General features: G+C 35.5%; 1 protein-coding gene across 5 annotated transcripts in view; it reads right to left on the bottom strand.

Moving 5' to 3' along the window:
• The window catches only part of PDE4B (phosphodiesterase 4B, cAMP-specific), a 621,546-nt gene that overhangs the window by 328,113 nt on the left and 272,212 nt on the right, over positions 1–21,221 (bottom strand). The window contains exon 2 of one of the 5 annotated variants that reach the window (XM_011936843.1): positions 16,096–16,105. The exons of the other annotated variants lie outside the window; for them this stretch is intronic. Within the exon in view, the coding sequence (XP_011792233.1) occupies positions 16,096–16,105 (10 nt within the window). The remainder of the gene's footprint in view (positions 1–16,095; positions 16,106–21,221) is intronic. 5 annotated transcript variants of the gene reach the window in all.

Raw genomic sequence — 21,221 nt, 5'->3', positions numbered from 1 at the left:
ACCACAGCCAGGAAAGGCATAAAATGTCTTCCACTTTTAAAGATTCGTGTGATTAAACTGATCACAATCATATAACCCATCTCAAGCTCCATATCTTTAATCACATCCACAAAGTTTACCACGTAAGGAAATATGTATGTATGTATATATGTATGTGTGTGTGTGTGTGTGTGTGTGTATATATATACATTTTTTTTTTTCCTTGCTTTCTCCATGTCTAGATGCTGCCTTCATTCTTTGGCTCCTGGTCACCTTCTTCCACCTTCAAAGCAATTAGCATTGCATGTCTCTGACCATTCTTCCACAGTCATATACCCTTCTGACCAGAGCCAGGAGAAGCAATTTTACACACATCTCTCTCTCATTCCCTTTCTGTCCCTCCAACCCCCACAACTTCTGTAATAGAGAAAAGGTCTGAAAGAAAAGAAACTGCATGCAAATAACAATTGAAATTAAAAATAATTTCATCTATTTTCCCAGCTATTTCTTATTGCCTCCAGAGGCCCCATCAGCCTGAAAGGCACTGTTCAATAAGTAAATTTTTAAAAAGTTAGTAGCATAAATAAAGTAAGCATCACCTACATACCTGACTATAAAATATATTCAAATAAGGAAGTTAAATCAATCATAGGAAAAATATAAATTTTGTTCTAGGGAAGCATAGCCAGAAAACATTACACATATTGGTATTTACCAAAAGTGGTAGCTCTGTTGAAATATGAATGTAAACAATATTGAACAATAGAACATTTCTGATAGTTACCTTTTTCTAGACAAAATACATAATCACAAACCCTCTGTCTACCTCAATCTAACATCTAACATATCAACATGGTTAAACACAAATTTTGTTCAGAGTGTGCTATATTTATATCTCAAAATTTTATCTACTGTTAACATTAATATTTCTAAGGTGTCATTTTTGATGAAAAAGTATGCTTTTAAATTAAAATATCTGGCATTCTTAAACATTTAGTACTGAAGCACTGGGAAAAAGCATCTACATAAATCTCAATCCAGACAAAGAAGGAGTTGCTATAGAGGGAAAGAGTGGGATGAGTTTAAAAATAATTTCTTATTCCTGACCTACAGTACTAACCACAGTCATCCATTCTCATGTACTTGTTATCTCATTAGAGTATCAAAAGAAGTCGAAAATCAGTTGCTTTCATCCATGAACAGAATAACAACTCTTTAGGTAAGACTAATAATAGCTACTGAGTGCCAGGCACTAAACTAGCTATTTTATTAATCCTTTATCTATTTTTATTCTTACAACAATTCTACATGGTAAGTACAACTAGCCAAAAGATAATTGAGGCTCAAGGAAGTTAAATAAATGCTAGCCAAAAGTAACTCACCTGATAAGTGTTATGCAAACATGCTCTTTACAATGCAAAGCCAACCTCCAATACAATTAAGCACCATGTGTCCACAATTTAAGAACACTGCCTTCAAAGACAGAGTCTAGAAATTGCATAACTCAGCTAGTAGTTCACTCATGATAAGTTCATGAAATCAAAAAGAAAGACTAATTAAATATTTCTTAGTTCCTAGACTATAATCTTCCTTCAAAATCTAAATCAGCAAAATCAAGACTTTGATATTACTTATGCTCATCTAAATCGCATTTGCACTCCTTAAAATGCAGCTTGACTAATATCATCTCTTTAAAGATGTCCACGACAACACTAGTTTATATTGATTTTTCTCCCTTCTCTCAAATCTGAAGGCAGTTTTATTGGCACAATATTACAGGAAGATGTCATGAAACTAAAGAGATGTGAGGAGTTGGGATTAGGGAAACAACACTTAGAGAAGTAGGGGCCTATACATAACGAGGAACCATGACAGAAGAGGAAACTGGCAGGCACCTGTGGATACTGAATGTATACATCATATATTTCAGACCCATCAGGGAAAGTGAAGTTGAAGTAGGGTACACATGAGAAAGATATCATTCACGAGTGACCTATGGGAAAGGGAAGAATAAAGTATCAATCTATAGTACAAGTCCATAGCAACTTATGGGAAATAGGGAATAGGCTTTTGGGAGAAACCGAAGTGTAAGAAAAATTAAACAGCCAGATGTCAAATGCGATGAAGTCAATTAGGAATCAAAGCATGAGATCTACCCTCCTAACAACGTTTAAAGAGCACAACATCGTATCACTAATTATAGACACTATGTTGAACAGATCTCTAGAACTTACTAAAAGGTGGGGGCATGAGAAAACTTTTGGAAGTGATAAATATGTTTTTTTACCTTGGTTATAGTGACTGTTACATGGGTGTATGCGTATGTCCAAATTGTATACCTAAAATATGTGCTTTTTTGCTATCAATTATCCCCCAATAAAGTTGTTTACGAAAGAATCATGACAAATATCTGAATGCACGTTCCTGTCTAACTAAATGTATTAGGCTTTGGTATATGATTACCTATCCAAACACATTATACGTTAGTAATCTGTGATCACTTTTTGTGATATATTTGTATTAAAATATAAATCATGGCAACATGATGGAAATATAAAAGCCCATCCTTCAGAGTCACTCAATGAGGGTTCAAACCCTGGATCCACCACCTTATGCATGACAAACAGAAGAGCTAGGTGCTTAAGGGTGTAGGTCCTTGAGCACACAAACTGGATTTAGGCCGACCAGCTGTTCTACTTACCTGAGACTGCTACGGTGTGAGCACTGAAAATCCTGTGCCCTGGGAAACCCCTCAGTCTTGAGCAAGTCAAGATAGTTGGTCATCCTACCTAGGCTGCATCCCACTCCTTTTTTTAAAATATTATTATTTTTAATTGAGATAGAGTTTCATTCTTGTCACCCAGGCTGGAGTGCAGTGGTGCGATCTCGACTCACTGCAACTTCCGCCTTCTGGGTTCAAGCAATTCTCCTGCCTCAGCCTCCCAAGTAGCTGGGATTACAGGCACCCACCACCACTCCTGGCCAATTTTTTGTATTTTAGTGGAGATGGGGTTTCATCGTGTTGGCCAGGCTGGTCTTGAACTTCTGACCTCAGGTGATCCCGCCCACCTCAGCCTCCCAAATTGCTGGGATTACAGGAGTAAGCCACCATGCCCAGCCCCCACTCCTAACATTCACCCACTGTGTGGCCTTGGCCAGGTTAGTCTATCTCTCTGTGTTTCAGTGTACTCATCTGTAAAATGCCATCGATAATAACGGTACCAACTTCAGTTGGGTTGTTCAAAGAAATAGTTAATACACATAAAGCTCCTAGAACGTGTCTGGGACATAATACACAGAAAGTGTAAGCCAGTGGTTATCAGAACTTAGACTTGCAGATTCTTAGATTTCTTACTGAAAAATGGAGAAGATAATACTTACTTCATAGATTGAGGCTTAAATTAAGTGAGATTACTACATAACTTTCTTTTCTAATGTCTGAATATAAAAACATGTATAATTTATTCAACAAACATTTAATATACATACATAAAAGCATTATTTACATGCTAATGAGTTATAAAATATTATTAAGGCATTTCAGGAAAGACAAATGGATCTCAACTACTTAAATATCTGCTTAGATATGAGATAACTGCAGAATATATTCAGGCCATATACTGTAGAACATGTTTAGCAGTAAATACATTGTCTGCCACATAGAAAGTCTAAAATGGGCTCGGAAATAATACATTTTTCTACACTATAAAACTCCTAAAGACACTTTATTACATCTAATGCCTAAGAAATATTGAAAACTTTTTTTGTGCTCATGGGAGGAAGGTACAAATGTGTAGTCTTGAATGTAAAATGAAGAAGCTGCCCATCAGCCTACCTCCTGGATTCTCAGAGGAAACCTGGGTAACATTCACTTCATCTGGGAAAACCGCTAGTGTTATGAGGTTCAGAAAACACCCTCTAATTTGATAAATTTTAAGCACAGTTACAAGTTGACAGAATTACAGGAGTTATAGACACCCTCTGTATACCACCCTACACAGACTACACTCCTAATCATTTCTCGGAAAAGATTTCACAGTTCTGGGAAACAGCTGTGGCTTACGAATGTGAGGAAGCAAATTAGGTTAAAGGAACAGAGGAGGAAAGAAAGAGAGAAGACAGGAAAAAAAAAAAAAATTCAGTCCCTCAACACAGAAAACTAAAGGAGCAGTAGGCCTTCTTATGTTCTAAGCCTTAGCATGGCCTTGAAAGAGTCCTCTTAGCCCTCCAGCTTTATCTATACAAGTGGGTTTGATGTGATCTGTAGTGTCTCCTGAAACCCTATAACTATAAATATTTTCTTAAAATTCCTTAGTCACTAAGATTCTGCATATAAAACATGAACTAACAATTTTTGCAAGCATTTTTAGCTTTCTTTGTGAATTTTAAAGGATAGTACGGGTAATCTGAAGCTATGCATACATGTGAAAACTGACATTAAAAGTAAAACTTGACGGACATTTCAAATGGAAAATATTTATCCACATGATACTTTACTTGCAATAGTAAAGTACATGATGCCAGTTGTGTTCTCTAGAAATCACACTCTGAATTGGAGTTTAGCATACAGGATGTTTATTGAGAATGTCTTGTTGGACTCAATGACATGAAAGGGATGGGGAAAAAGCAGGACTGGCAGAAGAAAAGCTGAGCTTCAATGCAGGCCCCACCACCACCTTAGTAAACCCAACAGAACCTCAGAAGATGGCCATACTTTTATACCCCAGCCTTCATCAGCTATGAAAGTAGGCTGGCCTAAGGAGTGAATAGTGTGACTTTGGATAAAAAGGCAGGAGCTGGCGAGTGTTTCTTTTAAGAGGTATCTGGATGCTACATCACCTTGTCTACCACAATACATGAGTGATAATAATCTATAAGCAAACAGTTCCAGAAAACATATCAAATGTTATAGAAAGATATTATATCTTCTATTCTAGATATAAAATTTTGCTCTGCAATTTATCCAAATTTGCAAATAACCAAATAATATCAAACCTATTTGAGATACTTTTGAAGGTCAAAAGTAGCATTTTAATAGCATCTATTCATTCACTCTGTAAACTGTCATCTAATTATATATTTACGTGTATATAATGAATGTTTTCTACCTCTGTTCACAGTCTTCAAACATGAACAAATTATTCTTTTTCAGAGAGAGGAATAAAGGAAAAGAAATCTTCTCTTTTCTCTTCATTCTGAAATACTAAAATGAATAATTTATATTCCCAGATTCCATTTCCTAATCTTCTCCCCAAAATAGAAATGTTCACTCCATGGAGCAGAGTTTGAATTTGGTTTTCTCCTATACTGACCCAATAATCATGAGGTTGCTATTAGTTTCTCTATTTTAAGGTGAGGTCAAGTGGCTTGTCACAGATTCTAATACTCAATATTCGAATACATTGTCTATCACATACTTCAATACTTTTACTTATTTTGTTTTCTTTCAAATTTAATTTTTAAGAGAGACTTCAGGATTCAAAAAGTTATTCCAAAGGCAAAAAAATACATATACTTTAGAGAAAATTTAACCATTAAAAATAGAAAAGTCATCATTTCTTTGTACCCACCCAAGTGGTAATCCAGTTTTTTACACTTCCAATGGGAATTTTCAGTGTCTAGATTCCTCACTCTGCCTCAGGGTGTTCTTTTCTTAATTATGTCCTTTCTGTGTAGTTTCTTTATTCTCATTTCATGGCACCTCTTCCTCCCATTGCTTTTCCCCTCCTCATTTTTCAGTCTGTCCTTTGTATGTCCATGACAGGAGCAGCATTAGTTTCTACAGTAACGATGATGCTCCTTCACGGATCTCCAATACCTCGATGCTCTAATACAGCCATGCAGGATACCCTCCCTTTCATCATTTTTAGTCAGACAGGAAAAACTGAAGGTATTCTTTTTAACAAAGGTGTATCTCAGAATAGAATCAACGTTACATGTTTTCTTGGCCCTGTTGAGTATGCTGTATATCTGATGGCACTGCTTTTAAAGTAGAGCATGGCTTTGCAATACAAGATTAACATTCGTCCCAAAGTCTATAGGGCATTTTGAATCTCATACATTAGTAGGTAAATTTAAATAAAATATGTGTGTAGGTGTGTGTGTGTGCATACATATATCACTAAATATACATGGAGAAATCAACACTGTCCATTATACTTTCTTAGAATTTATTAGGTTCTCACAAAGTTGAGCCAAGAGACCACTGCTTTGTTTTCCAAATGTCCCAAATTCTATTTCTGCTAAATGATGTCACTAATGTCATGGTTACAATAATACTGCACAGAGCCTCCTTCCTGCCACTGGCCGCCGATACAATAGATCATTTAAGCAGCTGAGTCATTAGTAAAAACAATAGATTTTTCTACTGATACCCAATTGAACATGTATTTCTAACTGAACGTAGAATTCATGGAAACAAATTTTAAAGTTTCCTCATATTATATCAGACAACAATGTATATCCTGTATTGTTTAATTTGTTGAGGACATAATCTGTCTCCATAAATCCGTATGCTTAATCTCTGAATCAAAGAAACCCAGGTAAAAGGGACTTTATGTTGCCTATGTGCCAAAACTACTTTGTTTTCAAAGTATTCTTCTAGAAATAGTTTTAAATGTATTATTTGTGTGGAGTTTGTACACTACTTTAATTCCTAGCAGTTTTGTGGGAAACGTAAATACATTTTTTTCATATCTAAAGCAAAAGGTAATCCAGGATCCAATTTGTATTTATACAAAATTAAAGTGAAAGGCATTTTGAGGATGTACACAGTAGTTGAAATGCTGAAATTAAGTTATTGGCATTACTGGTATCCAGCCCCACCTTACTGCCTTCCATATTTATATATTCAGGAAGCCCCATACCACACTGCAAATAAGCATATCACTTCACTTCCTGCTCTATTCTCTTGAAGGATTATTTAGGAAATCCATGCATATGTGGTCCAGTTTTAGAAAATATCATGTCAGCATACTAATTTTAATACAAAGAAGTTACATGTTAATTATATGAGTTTTCGTGTTTTTAAATATTAAATGTAGGTCTAGTTGAAAAACCTCCAGAAATAGCCAAGTCTCTTACTTAGATACTCTCTTCAGCACCCTCTATTATTTCGTGAGGCACCCTAAGAAGGTATTTTTGTTACTCAAACCATACTACTCCTGTTTTAAAGCCCGTCAGCTGGCAACACTAACACAGACACCACACTCCCACTCTTGTCCCTCTGCCAACAAACAGGCATGGGAAATGTATGAAATCCATGAGGGTAACTGACCTGACAGTTATAACATTCAGAGATTGTTGCTTTTCCATTCACAATATCTGGAACGAATTCTAGATGATGCTATTTAAAGCAGCACCTCAATTTTACATGTGAAGAAACTGAGGCAAAGAGTAGTGACTTTTTCATGATTAGGATTCAGGTTCACAGTAGAATTTAGAGTAGAAGCTAATCTCCTTATTCTAGGCTTATGATCTTTCCACTCTTGGAATAACAAGTAATGAATATTTAAATTTTAACTCAAATATAAGATATGGAGATGTACTAGATGTAAAAGCACCAAGTTCAGGGGGCCAATACATTAGTGGATAAATCATAGTAGACAGATTGAAGAAAGACAGAGAGCTAATTTGTTGAGCATTTCTTCCCCTCTCCTCAACAATGTAACTTAAAAATGGAGGCGTCTACACTTACCCCTTCACTTTATCCATCACTGACTAACTGATATGTTAAGAGCGGACTTCTTGTGTGTCCTCTGACCTATCAGTGAAAAGGAAGTGATCTCAAGCAGCCTCCCAACCACAGATATTTAGATATTTTCAAAGATATTATCAGTTATAAAACATCTGAGAATGAAGAGCAATGGGCTGTGAATCAGAAGACTATTCCAGCATCTCCACTGCTCCTTGACTGTGTGCCCTTGAGCAAGTCAACTCTACTTGGCTCCAGCATCCACAACTATAAAATAAAGGAGATAGATTAGACAATTATCTTACTCGTTTTATCAGTAAATGCCCATGAGTTCCATGGTTTATTTCTCCTAGACTACTTTCTTTGTAGCATAAATCATGTTTAGCATGAAAGTTACACCTTTCAGATAATTATTTTAAAGCATATTGAATGCCACACTTACATTGCTCTATTCTCCCAAATCAAATAATATCTGGTCAAGATTCTCCACCAGCATCCCCAAGTCATAAAAGGATATGCTCGTGGGAGCCTGTTTTATTGACTGCAGAAAAGATTTTTCATTATTATGTAGGAGGACAGTGGAGCTGATTGCTCCTTAGCTGTCAGGAAATGGCTCATCTACAAGCCTTGGAGTATGGGGGTGGTGCCAAAGGAAAAGTTTACTCATAAATACAAGTGATGCCCGGATAATGGAAGTTTAGTGATCAAAAGCCAAAGGAAGTGATAATGGCAGTCACCAAAACATTGCATTCAGAGGCTAGTACAATAGGTACAGCAAGGAGAGAACTGTGAGCTTTCTGCTTGAGTGAAGTGACAAGTTACTGTGAGGCAACGCACACAAGAGGATACTGGAAGCAAGTCTGAAAATGCCAATGGTCTGCCAAGGACAAACTCTAGACAGCATCCAAAGAAAGAATGTACATGCATGCCCTGTGGAAATGATTCGTCTGTCACTTAACAGCCGTTAGCCCTTCATACCCACAGATGGCCATCACCAGTATTAACAAGATACAAGTGCTAAGTAAACAAGCAACACTTCCCTTGGCAGGACAGCACAGCTAATGTTGGGGTGAAATTTATTTAATTGGCATTTATGAACTGCTTCTTCAAAGGGTCTGAACTTACACCACAAAAGTCAGAAAGGCCAAAGTCTTAGCATAATCAATTATTGTCATGTTCAGTGAAAGCTCAAAGTAACAGAGAGAAAGGATATTGCCCCATTATCTTCAGAGACCATCCATATAGCCTTGGAGTTATGAATCTAAAGCATGAAAAACTATATGGAATTTTCTGTCACCTCCAAAATATTTAATTCAGGTCTACACTTACTGGGCATAACAAATTATCTCAGAACATCCATATGGAACACACTTTGAGCAACACTGGGCTGGAGCTCAGCATACCTGCTATAGTAGCTAGGAATAAAGTTTGGAAATCTGACTGATTCAGTTGTACAGGGACTTCTAGGCTAGTCTAAGGAAAACTATGTTTCCTTCTCTTTGGACAACAACAATAACAGCTACCTACATAATGCTTATTTAAAGTGCCAGGCATTGCTTCTAAGATATTTTCATATATTAACACCTATAACTCACTCGACAACCCAGTTAGGTAGGTGTTATTTTATCGCTATTTAACAGATGAAGAAACTGAGGCAAATAAAGGTTAAGTAGAACATAACCAGTAAGCAGCCTGGAGTCCAACTAAATCAGTCAAACTCTGTGGTTCCTGCACTTAATCCCTATGCTGTGCTGTCTCTCAAAGGAAGAACAGAAAGCTTAATAGATGGCATGTTTCACCCGTCTTGCCACATTTCTTGCAGGAATCACTGGTTGTCTTACAAATATCAAGAAAATCACAGGAATTAATACTCTAAAGTTAATATTTGCTATTCTTTAAATAAAACAATTTATAAAATCCTATTTATTCTTAGTTTTGCTATCTTATTTCTGTGCATAGATATCAAATTAGATAAATATCAAACTAGATAAAAATCTAAGTAAAGTTCAGCAAAGTTTATCTGCATTGACTCATTATAGATTTCAAGATTTTTGGTTCTTAAAGAGCATGCTAGAGCCCATTGTATCTGAATATTGGAGGATATTCTATTCAGGAAGGCACTAAAAGAATGAATAGCAGAGGGGGATAATGTTCCTAAGTGAAGCAATGTTACACATTTCTTTCCTCATTGAATAGTCTCTCTCACTCCTTACTGTTAATGATTACAGTCATTATTCCACTCTTATGGCCAAAAACATGTAATTCCCGATAATTCAGAGTCTTCTTGGTTTAAAATGGAAAATATTTTATGCAGATAAGAAATAACAAGTGCTGACTTTGACCAGACATGATTGCTTAATTTACCACCAGGAACAAAGGTTCTGGGATGTATCTTGCTCGCTCCTGATTCTCTTTGAATTCTGATTTTATCTCTGTCATATTTCTTCATGTTGGGAGATACTAGAATCAGTACAGATCGTTTTGGAATATGGCTAAAGAGAAATTGAACTGAAGAAATATTGAGTTTGTGCTTATATAAAATACATTTCTTTTTCTCAATTTTGTGAGGTTTGTGGCTTGTCATTTTATCACAGTGTGTAACCTTGTGATTTATTCTCTCATTTTAAATAAATATTTACTTTCATATCTGCTTTTGAATTAATAATTTTACTTTCTTTTCAGGCCCCATAAAATCTGTATCTGTTCCTGCAGCTCAATGTAAACATTTAGAACTCTCCATGTCATGTACATTTAATAAATATTTCTCTAAATTTTCTCTCCTCCATCTCTGTCACTATGGACCCAGTATAAAGCTTCATCCTATCCAGCTTAGTTGACTAACAATCACTTCCTAACTGGTTTTCCTGCCTCCAGTGTTGCCCCTTTCAAATATCTCTTCTGCAGTCACTACAGAATAATTCATCTAAAATAAACACACTCCAAAAGCACTCCATCATGTGTAAAATCAAGTCTGATTCCCTACCATGGTCTTATTCGTGGTATGGTTCTCACCTTACAGACTGCTCTCCTTCCACTCCCCATCTTTCTCACTTCTATGCTCAGCATTATTTAACTATATGTGGTTCCTAGAACACAGCATTTATTTGCACATCTTTCAGCCCACTGCCTATCACGTTCATTCCCATAATCTTAGACTCTTACTCATGCTTGGAGATTTGCTTTTCAAGAACATATTTTCTTTGATTGAATCTCATATATATCTTTTCACAATCATCTATATATATTGCATCTTTATGTCCCTGCCCCCCACTTTAACACGGGCATCTTGGGGGATGAGCATGCATCTTAGCCATCTTTGTGTGTGTAGCACCTAAGAGTATCTTCCATATAATAGACACTTCATCGATGCTTCATGAACTTCCTGCTACATTCTTGAATAAAATTAGGAGGTACAAGCCAGGAAAGTATTTTTGCAGGAGAAATTTCTGATAAGACTCTGTTCAGAAAGACATGCTAGAAGGAGATATTTGAGAAAACTTAGGGACTTAGGGACTTTGATTATATTTCTAACTTTGAGTTAAGGGCACCTTCTCTTTAGGAATCAGCATTAGCTCAGGGGAGCCAGAGGAGTTAGATTAGACTTCAAATCAGAAGAAATAGACATTTGGTGACTAAGTGCTACTTTAGATTCTAAAATGAAAGGAGTATCCACAGAAAATTGAAGATAAAAATTGAAAAAATAATAATAAAATGAAAAGAAAGAGTCAAAGGAGAATGCTTACTTCAGCAGCATATACACAAAGAAAAAGACAGGAGTCAAAGGAGAAAAAGGTCAGTTTGTAAACAGTCGTAAGTCCTAGTAAGCTCCACCTCGTGACAAAGATCATGCATTGAGCAGGAGTTTGACCCTCACCATGTGGTTGGAATGAGAATGCAGGTGGATCAGATACATATAGTGATTGGTTATTTTATTCCAGTTATAGAGGACTTAAAAATATGTCATTATTACAAATAAATGGGGAATTTTTGTTTCTGTTTTTTTAAAATCTAGGACCAGTTGTTACTCAAGTTTGTATTTCTTAAAAATTGTATCAATGGCAGTTAACAGAATAACTCAGTAGCTGATGTTTATAATAATGCTCTTGGATTCTAGGAAGGATAAAATTTTACTCATAAAATGATCACATATGGCATGGAAATGTGGATTTTAAAGGGAGATTCTTATTCAAATTTCTAAAAATAAAATATTTCTCTTATAGAGTTAACATTCAGTCCTAATTATTTGGAAAATCTTATTCACATCTTATGAAGCACAAAAGAAATATAATACGACCTTGCTGGACATCTGAGTTTTAACTACACTAATTTTCTCAAATTCCTCTGCTCATTGTGAGTCCAGAAATTTTTCTCTAATTAAAGATATAGCCAATGTTTTAAACATTTACTTAAAAAAATATACTGCTTGTGATCCCCCTGCTAAAGCAATTCAAACAAGCTGAGTTCTAAATCACTGGATCAAAACACTGCACAATCATCACATCATTCATTACTTTTCTCTTCTAAAACATATGTCTTTTCATTCGGCCACACAAATTCAACCATGTAGAAACTTTCACAGAGGAGTAATCAATTTTAGGCATGTAAAGATTTTTACAATATTTTTTATTAAACTATCAGTATTTTAAGAATGGTTCAACCCACTCTTACCATTTGTAAATTCATATCCCTAAAAGAAATATTATAAACACATCAAAATAGAGTGTGATGTATTTTAAAAAGGTAGAGACACACGCAGGATTTGATCCTAAATTCACCCCTTTTCAGTCCTTTAGAAACACATTCCATCTCTACATCAGTTTCTTCAGAAGCTAAAATTAAGTTGAAATAATTCCTACCCACAGAGGTGATAAAAAATTAGATGACAAAGCACATATAATACGTTTAGTACAATACTTGACAGACCTTCAGTGATTCTCAATGTCCTCCCATAACCAAGTGAGACATAATTTTTTTGTTTGTTTGTTTTATTTTCCAAATTGGATCTTTAGTCTTTACCAATGATGGTTCCTAGCTGTCTGTAATTTACAATATTCAGCCTAATATTCTCATTTGCCTCTAGACTATTTCAAAAGAAAAACAAAATTATTTCACCATCCATGATTTACTACAGAACACAATGCTGTTGCCTGTTTGGTGTTGGTTCTCTCTGGACCCTTTGCTGACTGGAGGTGAACCAGTTCCAAGTGCTCGTGCACTTTAAAAAGGGGATTAAACTAGATTTCCTCCTCTCACTGCCATTAGAAATTAGTTTGCGTAAGTTTGACTTTCATGGTTTTGTTGGTCTTTGGACAGAATTCCAGATTTTTAGGAAAAATAAAAGATCTCTAGGGTCGTAGGCAATGTACCAGAAACCCCTGAAAGAGCAGCTGCTCTCAGGTGGTACAATAAGAGGGTTTGGTTTCCATGTTCCCCTTAACTTTCCATATGGAAGTTTTATAAGTTGAAACCACTAAGCCAGTTCAATGAAACCCAAACTGCTGAGTTCTGCACTGCTTTCAAAGAGGCCTTCTGTTTCCTAACCAGCATGAGCTTGGGAAATTTTCCATTTACTTGGAGAGCTGTCATGTAAGCTGCTCAACCAGTTCTGCTCAAAGATTCAACACAGATTGACGGAAATAGCAAAGCAAATCCAATTAGTTGACTTCTTTATTTCACTTTTTAAAAAAATTTATAACTGGTCAAAAATTCAAAGAGGTGTTCTGTAATTTCCTTTCCTCCTTCCAAGGGCTCTAAGTAGCTATTGTAAAAAGGCTCAAACTTACTCATCTTTTTATTCCAAAAGCACTCAGTAGGCACTATAACACACAGTAAGCACACGGATCCATCTGTCCCCTTTTTCCTTAATGAGACCTCCCTAAAGCTGGATTCATAGCCTTAAACTCACACATCACATTAGACTTTTTATAATCCCAGGTTTATGAAAAGAACACATGAATTTCATACAGTAAGAAATGAGTTAACATAACAGATTGCACTGCAAAGAACTACACCATTGCAGAAGTACAGTTCCAATTTGATTCACTGCTTACGGGGGCTTGTATTACTATTGGTGTTGGAAATTTGAAAGATATTGGAGAGTCAAAATTTTTTAAGTAATACACCAAATCTATTCTTACATTAACAACAATTATATCCACTTTTGGCTAATACAAAATAGTTAGTCTTTTTAATAAAAATTTTTCTACCTTTAACAGATCAAAAACTTTTGAATGCCTGGGAAACATCTTATTAAATCCAGACTGCTTGACTCAAAACCTCTGCAACACAATGCCTTAATGACAATATCCTTAAAAGAGAAATGATGCTTTATGGAGAGCTTGTTTTATGCTGGAAACTGGATCGAGTGCTTTCCCTATATTATCTTTTTCAAATCTCTTCATAATTTGAACGAGGTAACATTATCAACCTGTACCAGATTAGGAAAAGGGGAGTTAGGAAGGTTAAGTAACTTATCAAGCTTTCAGAGGTATTAAGCAAGGAAGTAAGAGTCTGAGTGCTAGCTGACTCCACTATTTTCCTCAGCTATCTCCCAGCTCTGGCCATGCCTTATACTTTCTTTTAACTTATTGCTCTGTCCCTCGAATTAAATAAATAAATAACTCATTAAAAAATGTATTTCAGACACATGAATGTAATTACTGCCATTATGTGTGTTGTATAACGCAGTTGTACATAATTAAAATTACACATTGCATAAGCAATAAATCAGTATATTAAGATATACTGGACCTCAAATTTACTTTTTTGGTAAATAAACACTTCATTATTTTTTCATCCATCAATGTTTAAATATATTATAAATTAAGTCACAGTAATCTAGCTTCTTTTCTTTGGAAAACACATGAGGAAAACATGCTCTCCTGGGGCTGAAAATGTTACTATTAAAACACTTTTCTTCTATTTAAATTTAAGTTATATCATCACTTTAACAGCTACACAAATAATTTTAACAATTATTTGATTTGGGGAAAACAGTCACCTGAAGCTGGTAAGTTGGTTGAAAAGGAATTAGTGAATGATTAATAACCTCCACTTATAGCATTTCCTTTGAAAATGGCTCATTAAATGTATCTTTAAACTTTTGTAATAAAAATTGAATCAAGAAGTTTGTTTTCTTCAAGAAAAGTAACTCCTTTGAAAACATTTATTTAACAGTTACTTATTATATATCCATTATGTAAAGCACTTGCAATTCATATATTCATTTATTCTTTGAACCTACTGGTGACCTACTAAGCCAGACATTACGTTGAATCATACATTAGGTATTCTGTGTGTGCGTGTGTGTGTGCGTGTGTGTGTGTGTGTGTGTGTGTATTTCAAAGCAAAAGTAAAATAGATTCTTCCTCCTCAGGTTATTCATGACCCAGAAAGAGAAGCAGAAAAATGACATGCTATATGTTGTGATTAATGCTGTTACAAAGCACAGAAATCTAACTGGAGCACATAGCAGAGACAGCTATCTTTGACTTCATCCTGCAACTGGCCATGCTTCCTACAGGACATTGAGCCGTGTCTTGAAAATTCATTAGGGTAAGGCAAGTGAAGAAGTAAGTTAAAATGTTCCAACCACTGGGTACAGCATAAGCAAAGATGGTATGTTGTAGAAGTTGCAAGTGGTTCTATACACCTGGGTCTTAAGTTGGAAAAAGAGAAAGAAGGAGAGAAGTCAGGAAGTTGTAATGACGAAAAACTTGAGGCTGCTATAACGATTCTCGGCCTTGGATGACATGTGGAACAAACTAACATCAAGAGAGATTGTCAATACAAAGAAAGTGACCATTTGATCATTGAGCAAATGCTGGAACATTTTTGCACATCTTTGAGTACTGGATGGTAAAAAAAAAAAAAAAATAGAAGCCAACTATGAATTGAATCTTAATAAACAATATTTCACTAAGCAGGAAGTAAGCCAACAGTTTATCTTTGGGCCATTATACTTTCTAAGCTACTTTGCTTAGCATTTTTGCCCAGTAAATAGCTATCACCACCCTACTCCACCTGTATACAACACCTTAGTTTGCGTTAGTTCTAGAAAAGGAATTATTCTGTTCAGCAACAAATCATTTGAAGACACACCCAGCTGCTATCCACTTCCAATTGTACCAATTCCAGAAAAGATGGGCTGAAACGTTTTTAAAAATATGGGACCACTAAGCTAAAATCAGTCCCATCAGATTTTCGGCAATATTATCAAGTGAGTAAGATATGATTTTGTCTTTCCTACTTCCTTTTAAAAGCCCTCCTCTCCCTCCCCTTTCTCCATACTTTAGGCTAAGGGTTGACTTTCCAAATGGCCTCTATACTATAACACTTGAGGTCTTCTCTAAACCTGGTACCAAATTGCAAATACTTTCTTTACCTTTACTCTCCTTGATTCTTCATTTCCTGAGCAAAGTCACTTCTTTAAAACTGCATCCAAGACAATCTCAAACATTGTAGGATTACATTTTCATGCTGTACTAAAAATGCAACTACTTTTATTCCCAGCCTTTCATCAAACTTCTTACCCAACTTTTATTTTCTAACACCCTGTGCTTCAGCATATTCTTCTTATTATAAAGCAAACCCAAAACAAGCAACCTTTTTTTCCTAGGTGCCTAGCTTATAAAAGAGAAGTGTCACCTGTCATTTTAATCCCCTAATGGAGCAAAGAATTGTAACATCCATCCTACTCCCACTGCATAGCCTTTCTCTTTGGGAGTGGGAAGAAAATACATGTTTCTTCCCACTCCCGAAGAAAGGAAGAAGGTGCCTCCAGCTGCCTTCTTCCTCGTGGGTTAGGAAGGGGAGAGAATTGAGCATCACTGCCAGAGACTTTGAGGTGGTTCCTCTAAATAAAATAGGGTTATTGTTTCTTTATTCAATAGTAGTGTCCTGAGTATCCTGAATGTGCTCTACTAACAGGTTTATGCATTAGGAGTTGGGCATATACATAACCATATCAAAAAGCACTCTTTCTGCCAATACAACGGTGGCCCTCATTGAAAAAGTTAAAAGATAAATATAGAATCCTAAGAGCAACCAGTGTTCAGATGGTGCAACTATCTTCTCTAACAGGAGAATCCACCCTATCTTCCATCATGAAGGTTTCAGTTTGGATGCTGATGGAGGGAGAGGAATGCAGAATCCCAGCTTCTTCCTCCCAATTATCCATTCCTAAAGGGGCAGAATCTGAAACCACAGACTTTTCTCTGTTGTCCACCAAAATTGATCAGAATACATTATCAGTTACGAATACCAATAATCATTTATGCCTATATACAACTACATAACCAGTACCATAAAACATATACCAAAATAATAGCCACTGTGAATTGTGTACAATTATTAAACACTTCACAAGATGTTATTTCTAATCCTGTCTTAAAGTCTGCAAGACAAGGGAAATTATTTACCATTTTCAGATGCAGAAACTGAGGCTCAGTGACTGTACGACATTTCTGAGTCACAGTTAAATGAAGCCAACAAGGTTTAAATCCATGTTTATCTGGCTTCAGCATACATATATGTATGTACGTGTGATTATACATCAGTGGATAGATAGAAAGATTATAGATATATAGAGATATGAGAGAAAGTAAGACAGAAAGAGAGAGAGAGAGAGAAGTAAACAACGTTGTTGGTGAACCTCTTAGAACACCCACTAAGAACGGGAAAACACAACATATTTTGGTATGTATTATTCTGAAACTGAAAAATAACACTGCTAGATAAATCAGTTACCACTAATTCGCTGTGTCCTGAAAAGAAACCAATCTGTCTGCTTTAGGCAGGCAATTGATTTCAACAATGTAGGTACTGGCATTTTCCAAGTTATGAAGTCTTTTACTTAGAGATACACTAAGAAGAAAAGCAACAAGGCAGGCTACCTGTGGAAAATGTAAAAAATGCAAATGTTGATTATCTTCATCTAGGCACTCAGTCAATCAATAACAATATCTAATTGTGTGTGCAATATTTTCCAAATTCTGCCTTGTGTATGCTATAAAAAATAAGTAACAACTCTCCAAGCCCATGAGAAATTGTCAGTTTTATTCAGGTAACAAGAACATAAATAATTAATTGTTTCATAGAATGTGCACTAAGAAGCAGAAATCAGATTCTGTGGGATTCTGGGGGAGTCGCAATAAAACTCTTCCTGATAGTATAGGGAAATTTTTTACTGAATAGGACTTCTGAGATACACACAACTGCATTTTGTTTAAAAAAAAAAAAAAAAAAAAGGAGTGAAAAGATGTCACAAAAACAGAAAGCATAGAAGATAATTTTCACATGGACATTAAGCTATCTCGATTCATGACCTTATTACTCAATGCCTGCTTAGATGCAGCTATCTTCCACCTGACCTGGTCTTTCACTCTTCAACTATTCCAATCGCTCAACAATCTATTGCCACCATTCTTAAAGCAATACCTTCACCAGTTTCCTCCCTGTTCAAGAGCCTATTTACAAAACAATCACAAGTATTTTTTCCTGTCTTAAGAAAAGCACCAAACTGTGACCCACCTCCCTGTCACAAAATCCTGCAACTTATTTCCTATTTCTACCATCTCAGATATCTTGCAGATATCTTTTTTCCCTCCATATTTTCCACTATTCCATAGGTACTGAATCCTTCCCCTTGAACTTTAAGAATGCTGAGGGTTGCCAATCTTAAAATAAAACAAAAAGAATGTTCTCTTCGCTCCCACTTTAATTCAATATCATTTCATCATGGAAATCTCTGATTCTACACTCTGCATAACAAGATCCCCAGCTATGTGGTTCTATGGCTTCAGTTGTCTTCCTACCAAACACATACATAATCATTAAATAACACAGTAAACATTGTATTATTACTCAATGAATGCTTATATAGTTATACTTCATGTTGTCTGTTTTTATTTACCACTGAAACCCCAAAACCTAGTACAATGACTGGCACAAAACAACAGCAACTAGACAATTTGCAAAATATATAATTGACTCTCTGACTGACTAAATAAATGAATCCTACCCCCTGCATACATTTTGCTGTGATTATGTCCCATATCAGTATGTACCAATTTTATTCCACCACCTTAATGCCCTCCTATCCTGTACTTATGACCTCATAGAAAACTGTCCCCAATTTTACTCTATACAAATTATGCAAATCTTTCAAATTTCTACAAAAGTGCTATAAAGCCTTTATTTTGTTAATATCTTCTATTTCTAATTTATCATATAATTTAAACCTAAGTTGAATAAAGATAATAAGGGAAGTTTTAAAATATTTTCTTTTATTTTTGTTAATATTTTTTGATCCATAATCTTTTATGAAATGATAAAAATATGTTGCATAGCCAATTTTTGCCACAACACAAAATTTTTAAACATCTTTATTGTTGAAAATGATGCCAATATTCACACCTAGCACCATATTTAATAGTAACAAACTGAAGGCTTTTCCTTTAAGATCAGGAACAAGACAAGGGTGCCCACTCTCATCACCTATTTTCAACATAGTACTCGAAGTCCTAGCCAGAACAATTAGATAAGAGAAAGAAATAAAAGGCATCAAAATAGGAAATGAAGTCAAATCATCTTCATTTGCTGACATGATCTTATACAATGAAAATCCTAATGACTCCACCAAAAAAACTGCTAGAACTGAGAAACAAATTCAGTAAAGTTACAGGATACTTAAATCAACCTGCGAAAATCAGTGGTATGTCTATACACTAACAACAAAGTGTCTGAAAAAGAAATAAAACAATCTCATTTATAATAGCATCAAAAAATTAAAGTATTTAGGACAAAATTTAACGAATAAAGTGAAAGATGTGTACACTGAAAACTAAAATATTGATGACAAATGAAAAGATATCCCATGTTTATAGATTGGAAGAATTAATATTTTTAAAAGATCCATATTACCCAAAGTGACCTACAGTTTCAATGCAATCTTTATCAAAATCCCAATGTCATTCTTTACAGAAATAGAAAAAAACAATTCTTTCTTTTTTTTTTTTTTTGAGACAGAGTCTCACTCTGTCACCCAGGCTGGAGTGCAGTGGTGCGATCTCGGCTCACTGCAACCTCCGCCTCCCAGGTTCAAGTGATTCTCCTGCCTCAGCCTCCCGAGTAGTTGGGACTACAGGTGCACGCCACCACGCCTGCCTAATTTTTTATATTTATAGTAGAGATGGGGTTCACCATGTTGGCCAGGCTGGTCTCGAAATCCTGACCTCATGATCTGCCTGCATCAGCCTCCCAAAGTGTTGGGATTACAGGCATGAGCCGCCACGCTTGGCCCAGAAGAAACAATTCTAAAATGTGTTTGGAACCACAAAAGACTCCAAATAGCCAAAGCAATGTTGACCAAAAAGGACAAACCTGGAGTCGTCATGCTACAGGATTTCAAAATAATATACAAAGCCATAGTAATCAAAACAGCAAAGCAGCATGATATTGGCATAAAAACAGACACATTGACTAATGGTATAAGACAGAGAGCACAGAAATAAACCCACATGTCTATAGTCAATTGATTTCTGACAAAGGCACTAGGGACACACAATGGGAAAAGACAGTCACTTCAATAAATGCTGTTGAGAAAACAGAAGTCCAGATACAGAAGAACCAAAATGGACTCTTATCTCACCCCTAACACAAGAACAAACTCACAATGGATTAAAGACTTAAACATAAGACTGGAAACTGTAAAACTACTCAGAATTACTTAGGGGAAAATACCCATTATACTGGTCTGGGCAGAAATTTCTTGGATATGAGCCCAAAAGCACAGGCAATAAAAGCAAACATAGACAAATGGGATTGCATCCAACCAGAAAGCTCTGCACAGCAAAGAAAACAGTTCAGAGAGCAAAGAGACAACCCATAGATTAGGAGAAAATATTTGCAAATCATATGCTGGATAAAGGGCTAATATTCAAAATATACAGGGAACTCAAACCACTCAATAACAAGGGAAAAATAAACTTTATTTAAAAATGGGCAAGGAACTTAGACATTTCTCAAAAGAAGACATACAAATGCTTATAATGCTTAACATCTCTAGTCATTAGTAAAATGCAAATTAAAACCACAATGACATATCACTTCACCCTGCTACAATGGCTGTTATCAAGATGAAAGGTAACAAATATTGTTAAGGATGTGGAAAAAAAGGGGAAGATTTTATATTATTGACGCTATTGTAAATTAGTACAGCCACTTTGGAAACTACTATGGAAGTTTCTCAAAAAAGTAAAAATACAATTACCATATTATCCAGCAATCCCCACTACTGGGTGTACACACAAAGGAATTACAATTAGTATGCCAAAGAGGTGTCTACACTCCCATATTCATTGCAGCAATATTTATTATAGCCAAGATATGGAAATAACTTTTATCTATAAACTGATGAATAATTTCAAAGCGTGATTATACACACACACACACACACAATGGATTACTTTTCAGCCTTTACAAAAACAGGAAATTCTGTCATTTGCAACAACATGGATAAACCTGGAAGACATTATGTTAAGTGAAATAA

Source organism: Colobus angolensis, unplaced genomic scaffold (genome assembly GCF_000951035.1).
Source record: "Colobus angolensis palliatus isolate OR3802 unplaced genomic scaffold, Cang.pa_1.0 Scaffold158, whole genome shotgun sequence".
Taxonomy (NCBI): domain Eukaryota; kingdom Metazoa; phylum Chordata; class Mammalia; order Primates; family Cercopithecidae; genus Colobus; species Colobus angolensis.
Note: the sequence above shows the minus strand (reverse complement) of the source record. Positions and strands in the feature narration are given on the sequence as shown.